The sequence below is a fragment of the Notolepis coatsorum genome (genome assembly GCF_963971535.1).
Source record: "Notolepis coatsorum genome assembly, chromosome: 18".
Taxonomy (NCBI): Eukaryota; Metazoa; Chordata; class Actinopteri; order Aulopiformes; family Paralepididae; genus Notolepis; species Notolepis coatsorum.
In genome coordinates, this window is record NC_140182.1 from 30,889,065 (window position 1) to 30,900,049 (window position 10,985).

General features: G+C 43.6%; 1 protein-coding gene across 1 annotated transcript; it reads right to left on the reverse strand.

Moving 5' to 3' along the window:
* Window positions 1–3: 3 nt before the first annotated feature.
* LOC311245307 (olfactomedin-like) lies at window positions 4–10,985 on the reverse strand (the record flags this gene model as incomplete). The annotated part of the gene is made up of 5 exons (XM_084335144.1): window positions 10,946–10,985; window positions 8,481–8,639; window positions 6,868–7,080; window positions 1,212–1,344; window positions 4–764 (listed from the first exon to the last, which is right to left on the reverse strand). Coding segments are annotated over exons 1-5 (1,299 nt in total), but the record flags the coding sequence as incomplete, so codon positions are not given.

Below are 10,985 nucleotides of genomic sequence, written 5' to 3' on the forward strand. Positions count from 1 at the left end.
AGGGTTGTAGCTCAGACTGGCCACTCCTTTGGCCACCTTCTCCAGTGGCACAGCCAGCGTGTTATCCTCCCTGCCTGTGGCCGTGTCGAAGGCGTAGAACACCTCCTCGTGGAGGTCGTCCACGTAGCGAGTGGCGTACAGCACGCCGCACGCCATGAAGGCGTTGGTCGTCGCCCTCTTGAACACCTGTGTCTCCCAGGTGTGCGTGACGTTAAGCTCCTCGCCATCCCACTCCATCCGGCTCACCACCAGGTTGCCATGGTTACCGAGCGTGGCGTAGATGACCCACAGCCCGGCCTCGTCCACCTCCAGGTCCACGTCGCTCTTGTCCACGCAGTCATAGCGGCAGTACAGGAACTTGTCGTTGACGAAGTCCGGCAGCGTCATCCGCTTCACCGCGTTGTCTGTCAGGTTGTAGCGGCAGATGTCAGGAGAGCGGTAGCAGTGATAATACGCCGCATTGCCGTACAGCACCATGCTGGGGCCCTCGATGGCGTCGGTGTGGGTCCTGGACGGAGCGATGGTGATCTTGCGAATGTTGGCGTTGGACATGAAGTCTTGGTAGGAGGAGTAGAGTTCCACGATGTGGCTCGAGGTGCCCGTCAGGGTGTGGATCCAGTAGCTGCCCTGCTCCGCCGTGCTGTTCACCTGGGCCTGCTGGCCCCAGGACCCAGAGGGGTGGCTCTTACCGTGGGAGTTGCTCCTGGTGAACACAGGGCTGCTGATGTGGGAGATCAGCCCCCTGGAGCAGAGGTGCTGCGGGCCTGGTGGAGGAGAGTTGTAATGATCAGATTGCATACAGCAGTGGTTCCCAAACCTATTTGGTTCACGACTCCTAAAAACAAAAGGATGCCTGTTCCTGACCCCTTACATAGTAGTCAAGAATTTTAGACATCAAACATTGTTTTTTCCACAAGAAAAAAGCATCTATAAACAAAATTATACACATGATCATATTTTTGTATATCCTTTTGCAAACTCCCCAAGTTGAGAACCACTGGCATACAGTACGGCCTCTTGATTACTATCTTTCTATCTCCATCTCCATTTTTCTTTCATGAGCAGTATTATCATTTGAATCCTCTCTCTCTCTCTCTCTCTCTCTCTCTCTCTCTCTCTCTCTCTCTCTCTCTCTCTCTCTCTCTCTCTCTCTCTCTCTCTCTCTCTCTCTCTCTCTCTCTCTCTCTCTCTCTCTCTCTCAGTGTACTCACTTCTGAAGTCTGTAGGGATTGACTTGCAGGATTCCACGCTGTTCTTCAGATACCGGAGCTGCTCTTTAACTGTCTTCACGTTGAAGATGTTTGACACGCGCATGCTGTCCACATCCCTCAGCAGTTTAGTCACCTGACACACACACACACACACACACACACACACACACACACACACACACACACACACACACACACACACACACACACACACACACACACACACACACACACACACACACACACACACACACACACACACACACACACACACACACACAGAAACAGTCAGACGCTTGTTTTGTCATTGTGAAAGAAACGTGACAATTTTATGGTCAAATGTGACATCACTCTCTATTGGATGTTATAATACAGGCTTTCCCAACCTTGGAAGCAGGGTTAGAAGTGGATCTGATTAATAAGGAATATGATAAGACAGACTTAAATGTATGAGGTCACAGAATATTCAGCCAAAGAAGTTACCGTACAATATCATACTCCAGAAATGGAAAACAAAACCTCCAGCATTGCAAAACAGGTATTTAGCAACACTTTTAGAATTTAAAGAGGAACACCACTCCAAATCAAGAATGCCAATATGTAATTTCCATGGCCAAGGAAAGTGCAGTATAAAATGACCCTTTTCTCTCCCGTGTCTACTTTCAATTCAGTCTTCTTCTTTCGTGTTTTTTCTGTGAAAGCTTGACGAATGCTGAGTGCACTGTTAATTAACCTGTCAGGTCAAGGTGCTGATCTTATTGGTGACCAGTGGTGGCGGCACCGAGCGTTCGTCGACTGTAGGATTTGAAAATGACAATTCGGAGAGAGACAGGTCATTTTATACTCTTTGAACTTTCTGTTGATCCCTTTGAAAACACAATTGCAATAATTAGTTAGGACGAGTTTTGACTTAACTCTCAGAATCCACTCGTCAATAGAGCTACAGTTGCTCCATTGAATAAATGGGAGGCAGATTTGTCTGGCACTACAGAATGTTTGTTTTCTTTTTTATACCAAAGTGAGCTTTATTATATAGTATTCTCAGCTCGGAAACAGAAAGTGCACCTGTATACTCTGAACCCTGGGTGCCAGACACTTTATCACTACATAATATTTATCTATTTATTAAAGAGATTTGCACTACATTCATACCTCATTTGCATTTGCACCGTGCCTTAAAAAAATAAGTTTTTGTACCTCATTGTTTGCATTTTTTACATCATTGTCTGCATTTTTACTTCATTGTATTTTAGTTTGTATATTGTATAGTGTTATTCCTCTTTACTTACTTTTTTACTGTTTAAAGCACATTCTCAGGGGCTCATACAGAACCAAGCATTTCACTGTAATGTACATGTATTTTATACATGACAAATAAAAACAAAACTTGAAACTTGCTCTCAATGTCATCTTTGCCACCTTTCCCAAGTTATGGAGCAGCAGCTTCAGACTTTAAATCCGATGACATCACACATTTTTAGCACTCTAGAGTTTAGAGTTTTAGCACTCTAGTTTTTTTGTTTTTATTTGGAGAGTTGTTCATTTTATACTACATTTTCCATTTAGTCATTTAGCCAACACTTTTATTCAAAATGACTTATAAATTGCATACAAGTCAGCAAAGAGGCCCCTGGTGGCTGTAAGCAGGGCCGCCTCAGGGGGTGTGCGAGCAGTGCGGTCGCACAGGGTCTCGCGGGAAGGGGGGCCTCGCAAAATAAAAAAATATTATTATTATTATTTTTTTTTTGCGAGGCCCCCCTTCCCGCGAGGCCCTTTTTCATCACAGACCTAAAATCTAGTTTTGCTTATATGCTTATATATTTCACATTAGACACGTTTGTAGAATGTGTCTGACTTGTTCCTGGGTCTGCAGTGACATACTCACTATTGGAGCTCAGCCTCTGGGGCTCTGCAGCAGACATACTATTGGTTTCAACGAAGGGAGTGGTTAAACTTACATCATGTGTAGTACGCCGGCGTGAGTCAGCTGCGTTTGACTATTTCGCGCGTGCAGCTTTTGACTATTATGCTTAGTTATGCCAGCCAAGACGAAGAAAGAGGTCGGTCATTATCAGTCGGTCGGTCACCAAGGAACGTTGACGAAAGGCCTCTCGCTGGCGGGACAAATGGCCGGAGCCTTGTCATGGTATAGCCATGATGATGTCGGCTAGTAGCTAGCTTAGCTAAAGGCTAACTAGCGTTAGCTAACCTAGAGACAGCGCATACAGCCAAGATGAAGATGATGGTCGTTTGGCAGATGAACTTCGTCAACTCCACGCGGTTGTCTCCATCCTCTTGGACGTTTGGTGAGTTTTTAACCTATTCTATTAACTCTATTCTATTCCCGCCGTGGACATCACTCTCTCTCTCTCTCTCTGGAGCTAAACTGGCCGACTAGCTGTTGTAGTACTACTAGTAGCTAACGGTGTGTGGCATGGTGTCAGCACCTGTATGAATGTAGCCGCATAGCTTGCTTCTGCGTTAGCTAATGGTTAGCGATAGCCTGGTTGAGCTAACTGTTAGCCAGTTAGCTGTTTAGCTGCCGGCTGCGCTCGGCTGGGAACGTTCGTTTGATGCTATCAGTTAGCCTTGAGTTAGCTGTTAGCTTGTGCTACGACCATTGACATTAGCCGTGAGAATAGCAGGGGGTTATTTTTGTCCCGCCAGCGAGAGGCCTTTCGTCAACGTGGAGACCTGTGTTGCGGCCTTTCGCCCTGCGTTCCTTGGTGCAGGTAAGATTAATGAAAATCATGACATTACCCCACTCTTCCTTCCTTCCCCTCCCGAATGTTTTGTTAATAACGATGTTTTTTTCCAGGCAAAACATATGTTACTTCACAACATTTGGAGATACGACATGTGCTGTGTGTGAATTCATTGTCTTGGTCGTTTGTGTAGCTTGGATAGCGTTGGGCCGTTGGCCAAAGCTGTGTGTGGCCTGGTGTCAGTAGCCTACCTGGCTAGCCTTTAGCTGTCGGCCATTGGCTCCTTGCTGCTTTGTTTTCTCTGGTATAGACCCTCTTCTCTTTGGATTTAAGTGTTGATCTTTGTCCTTTTGGATCTATGTATATTCATGTTGCCTTTGTGAAGTTATCTTTTCCTTCTGTTTTGTTCTTTCATTAAAAGTTGAATATCCTTTAGGGGGTCATCTTTGCTTATCTCTCTCATACATGCTCTCTCTCTAACACACATGCTCTCTCTCTCTCTCTCTCTCTCTCTCTTTCTAACACACACAGTCTGCCTATGGCGGCCTTTCTCGATGGCTAGGCTGTGCTCGCTGAGTCTGTACCTAGTCAAGGATCTTCAGTCACAGTGCTCAGGTATTCTGCCACTGTGTACTCTCTGTTTAGGGCCAAATAGCATTTCAATTTCTTTCCAATGTGTCTCTCTCTCTGTACACTGTATATTGACTGTAGAACGGGAGCTCTCTCTCGCTCTCTCTCTTGCTATATGTTGACTGTATCATGCCCAGCCTCGGGCAGCGCTATTATTTACGAATATGTTGACTGTATGAAAAAAATAAAAATAAAAAAAATTATATATATATTTTTTTTTACCTTTTGGGGGGGGGGGGGGGGGGGGGGGGCTCGCGTTTAAATCTCGCACAGGGCCTCGCATTTCTCCCAGGCGGCCCTGGCTGTAAGTGATATTGTTTGTCTAGCAGTGCCGAATTTGAGTGCTTCACTTGGAGTGCATAGTAGTATAGATATAGTAGCATAGTAGATAGTAGTATAGGCGTAGTAGGATAGTTGAATTCTTAAAGGAACACGCCAACATTTTGGGAAATCAGCTTATCGTCTTCTCCAGAGAGAGACAAGAAGATAGATACCAGTTTCCACTTTGTGCATTCAGTAGAAAGCTATCTGGCTGCATGTTAGCCTAGCTTAGCACAATGAATGGAATCGGACAGTGCCAGTTAGCCTAGGCCAGTGGTTCTCAAACTACGGGTCGTGACCCCAAAAAAAAAACTCAGATCGAGTTTTCCACCCGGCAGCTGTGTGTATTTGTCATGTCTCGCCCCTTCATCAATGGAGGCCGACACACGTATTCCAATACACATCTCACTACATCCTGTGCATTTATAATCGCGGGAGGGGGGTCTGGTCTTTTGTGTGTAACCTGGACTCGCAATGGATAGGTTTGTTGTCAGAACTTGAAGCATTGCTGGTTGGCCGCGATGAAATGGGCTCTGCCTCTGCGCATAAACAGCTGCTATACGAGAGAGGTGGCTATCTCGAGGAGTATTCGCCTTTGTTAACTCTGAGAAGAAGCGCGGATTTTCCTTGCAGTCAAAAACAACACATTGGCAGAGAAATGTGCTGATAATGAGCTGGAAACTCTGTTAGTGGCACTCCAGGATAATCAGCGGAGAATTGGGGGTATTTACTAAGCTTGATGGCTTGTTGTAGGAACAGAATGCAGGAGGCGCTCAATGATCTTTCGTGTGATGAGCTACTGAAAAGTCAAGTTCACTGGACAGGCCCTCGCAAAGTTCTGGATATCAGTCCGGAACGAGTACCCAGTGTTGTGTAATGCTGCGCTGATAGTCATCAACATACCTCTGTGAGGCCGGATTTTCAGAGTAGAAGCGGATCTCTGCCAAAGCGCACGTGAGCGCATTTTCTTTTCATGTTCTGGCAACATATTTTGGCTAAATATGCCTCGTTTTATAAATGTGTATACAGAAACAATTCCATTGCTTTTGTTGATAATATTCATTCATTTCATTGATAACATAGTGCTGTAATTTCATTTTCGAAACAACGTGCGCTTTTATTTTGATATTCCTTATTTCCACGTTGAAATTACGCGATACATTAAGTGTGGGGTAGCCAAAAAAAATCCTAAATAAAATGGGGTCGTGGTATAAAAAAGTTTGAGAACCCCTGGCCTATGCATTGTCTAACTAACACCTCTCCCAAAGGCTAACCGGCACTGTCCGCTTCCATTCATTGTGCTAAGCTAGGCTAACGTGCAGCCAGGTTTCTACTGAACGCACAGAGGAAACTGGTATCTATCTTCTTGTCTCTCTCTGGAGAAGACGGTAAGCTAATTTCCCAAAATGTTGGCGTGTTCCTTTAAATTGGGGTTCTCCTGGATACTTGAATGTGAGACGTTGCTCTTCTGATACATTATGCTACATTCAAACTAGATGTTTCTCTGGTGGTGTAGCTCTCTGGAGAGTTTCTGTGTCTCTGTCTCTCTGTGTGGATGCAGATGGTCACTAGATGTTTCTCTGGTGGTGTAGCTCTCTGGAGAGTTTCTGTGTCTCTGTCTCTCTGTGTGGATGCAGATGGTCACTAGATGTTTCTCTGGTGGTGTACCTCTATGGAGAGTTTCTGTGTCTCGGTGCTCTGTCTCTCTGTGTGGATGGAGATGGTCACTAGATGTTTCTCTGGTGGTGTACCTCTATGGAGAGTTTCTGTGTCTCGGTGCTCTGTCTCTCTGTGTGGATGGAGATGGTCACTAGATGTTTCTCTGGTGGTGTACCTCTATGGAGAGTTTCTGTGTCGCTGTGCTCTGTCTCTCTGTGTGGATGGAGATGGTCACTAGATGTTTCTCTGGTGGTGTACCTCTATGGAGAGTTTCTGTGTCTCGGTGCTCTGTCTCTCTGTGTGGATGGAGATGGTCACTAGATGTTTCTCTGGTGGTGTACCTCTATGGAGAGTTTCTGTGTCGCTGTGCTCTGTCTCTCTGTGTGGATGGAGATGATATCTATCTCCAGCTGACGGAGCTCCACGGCCAGCCTGCGCAGGGCCAGGGTCGTGTAGACGCCCTCAGATTTCAGGTGCTGGTAGGACTCCAGACGGGCCGTGACTGTCTGGATCAGAACCGTAATCTGCGTGAGATGTGTACTTGATGTCCCCACCTTCAGAGAGAGAGAGAGAGAGAGAGAGAGAGATGGAGAGACAGAGGCTTTTCTTTAACCCTTTCACTACCACACTACCAAAGGGTTAACCCTTTCTTTCACTGAGACAATACAGAAGGTTAACCCTTTTACTGCCACATGACAAATGGTTAACCCTTTCACAACCACATTACAGAAGGTTAACCCATTCACTACCACACTACAGACAGGTCTGATGTTTAACCGTTGGTCCTGAAGATCTTCTTCTTATATTGAAAATAAACAAAAATCTTCTTCGACAGTGATGTAATGGTCTGATCTGTGCCACAAAGGGTTAAGCAGTAGGGATTAAACCGGTTCTCACCAGTTAAAACCAGTTGAATTTCCTGTTTGAGTTGAATTGTCGGTAACCAGCTTGAAATGGTATAGGATTTTCCAACTGGTCTCATATTGAAATTTCCCCTTTTTAGGGATAAAATATCAGTTTTTTTTAAGATGCATTTTAAGACATCTCAGTGACAATACAGAAATGGAAGTTGGTAAAGAACTGTAAAGAACTCTCATAACATAGAAACATGTTTTTGGACATGCCACACACACAGTGGCAGAACAAATACATTGTTTGGTCTTTTACAAATAGAAACAAGAAGAAATTCACTGCAATCTGCCATACTGCCTGTTGCTTGACAATACACACCACAGGACTGGTTATCAACCTGGAGATCAGGACCCTTCAGTGGGTCATGAGATGATATAAATTAGAATATTAGATGATATATATTCAAATATATATCTAAATAGCCCGCAAATGGAAAATATTAATAATTGTCTGGTGTCACCACACCATGTCCACCATGTTGTCTATATGTGACCATGTTGGGGGGTCGTGAACAGGCATCCCTTTGTTTTTAGGGGTCACAAACCAAAATGTTTGAGAACCACTGCACTACAGAATAGACAGTGAGATTCCTGGATTAGTGAGATGCAGTTTAAATATGTCATACTTCATCTTGAATACAGCATCTTTTTAATTATTATTAATTAATTAATACATTTTCTTTACACAATATGCAGTCTTGTGCCTCTGGCCTCTTGTCAGACACAGTAAAAACATACATTTGAAGAATAGAAACGGTACTGTAAGATATACTGTATATCTTATTTATACAACACCTTATTCGAAAGGATGATTACCAGTCTTTTTGACATGTGGGTTCAAAGTCATTCTTTTCTTGATACAAATATGAAGGCGCCCTTCTTTTTTCATAATATCTACGTTACTAAAAGAAAATGGTAGGTATTTTCTGCCAATTTACATAGGCTTCCATTGCATCCCACTGTATCTTGGAACCCACATGTCAAAAAGACTGGTGAACAGATTATACCTGCATGCTGTTGTGCCAGTGTTTATGAGTTGTTACCTGAACCTGCAGGTTATTCCTGGTGGACTCACAGTCCTGAATCATATGTAGCACGGCATCATACTTCAGAGCAGGGATGGACCACGCACTGCTGTTCACTGGACAGGAACACGCTCCATCCTTCATCTGTCCAGACACACGCTCTGCAAAGCTGCCACCCTGTGGTCACACACACAGACAGATACCACATAAATCTATAGACAAAACCAATCAATGAATGATGAAGATATTATAAAAGAGACAGTCTATGCAGAAAAATAGAAAGAAACGTTTTGCACACAACAGAACCATAGGACATCTAAATCAGTTTGGAGTAAAAATGTCAGATTAAAGCATTGCCTATGAAAGCCTATATTCATACTGCGGCATGGTCATGCTGGACCTACAAAAGGCCTTCGACACTGTCAATCACACCATTCTGATTGACAAGCTAAAAGCAATTGGTTTTGATAGTTTATCAGTGAGCTGGATACAATCCTACCTGGAGGGGAGGGAACAGATGGTGGAAGTAAACGGTACACTATCCCCCCCCCTCACAGTGAGCTGTGGTGTTCCACAAGGAAGCATACTAGGACCGCTACTATTCCTAATTTATGCAAATGACATGTCGTCAGCTTGTGACTGCAACTTGTTCCTGTTTGCGGACGACTCAGCCCTGCTGGTCTCTGACAAGAACAAGTTACAGGTTGAAAAAGCCCTCAGCTCGGAACTAGGCAAAATCTGCATATGGCTCGCCGACAACAAACTATCATTACACATGGGCAAAACAGAGTCCATTCTCTTCGGTTCAAATAACAAACTCAGCAAGACCGACGGCTTCTCGGTTACAGTGGGTGACAATATTATCACAAGGAAAGATGAAATTACCTACCTGGGTTCCATCCTAGAGGCTAATCTTTCCTGTGACAAAATGGCATCCAATGTAATAAAAAAAGTCAACCAACGAACGCGATTCTTGTACCGGATCTCCTCTCTGGTAAACAAGAATACCCTGAAGACTCTAGCAGGAGCACTCATTCAAGGGTACTACGACTATGCTTGCACCTCATGGTACCAAAGCACCTCAAAGGCACTAAAAAACAAATTACAAACATCTCAAAACAAGCTAGTCAGACTACTACTTGACCTGACTCCTAGAACCCACCTCACCCCTGCCCACTTTGACAACCTAGGATGGCTTAGAGTAGACGACAGAGTACAGCAACTTGCAATGGGCCTGGTCTACAAGATACACTACGCGACCAAGGTACCCATGTACATGTCAAAATACTTCCCAAAGGTCAGTGAATACCACGATCACAACACCAGAGGGAGCTCCACAAATCATGTAAAACCCAGATTCGGATCAAACAAGGGACTAAACACGTTTCGCAATTATGCCACATCAATGTGGAACGCCCTGCCTAAAGCTGTAAAGGAATGTGAATCACTACCCACCTTCAAAAACACTCTCAAAAAACACCTACGTGAGACTGCAATTCGAAACTGGCCCCTACAAATGTCCTAACCTAGTTGTACAGTAAATGACCAAGTAAGGCTTTGTCAATATTCCAATATACAGTGTAAAATGTGTGTATGTCCCCTTCCCAACCCCCCCCCCCCCCCCCCCCCCCCACCTCCAATGTACAGCCCTCACCCAACCCACCCAACCCCACCCCACCCAACCAACCTCCTCCAATGTACAGTTTCTATGCCAAATGTATATACACTCCTTTTCTGGACACTTTTGTATCACAAACAGTACTGTATTTGCAAATCTGATATGTCATAAATGTATAGATGTAGCAGTACTGTCTATCTGTATGTCATGTATGTCATATATGTTATGATGAATTGAAAATGGGGGACCCTGATGTAAACAAGTCGAAAGTCTTTCTCTGGTCTGCATCCCCTTAACAATTGTATGTATTGAGCTGTACTGTACTGTACCCATTCTGCAATCTGTTAATAAACTTTTCAATCAATTCAATCAATCAATCAGTCAGCCTGTTCTATTCTTTACTATAAATAAATACTATGGTGGGTATGTAATGAAATTGGCAGGTATAATTCTGTAAAAGTATAACTTCTGAGTTTGTGACTTTAATCTCAGAGATTATCCATGTTTTTTCTCATCAATTTGTGAGTTAGTTCTTGTAAATATATAACTTTAATATCAGAGAATATCCACGTTTCTTCTTCATACAGTAAATTTACAACATTAATTTCTTAATTTAATCAAATTTATTTCCCGCAAAATTATACCCCCTCCCCCAGCTCCGTAAAATTATTAAAAAAGAAATGTGTACCTACAATGGCCCTAATATGCCATTGTAAAAACATAACAAATTATCAAAGTTATGAAGTCATGACAAAGTATCAGTTATGAAGTCAAAAACATGATCAAGTATCAAAGTTATGAAATCAAAAACATGTATCCAAACATTATAAAATATCAAAGTTATGAGTACATTGTTGTTACTCACCGTGGTTGACAGTAGTAGTAATAGCAGGAGCATGGTGAGA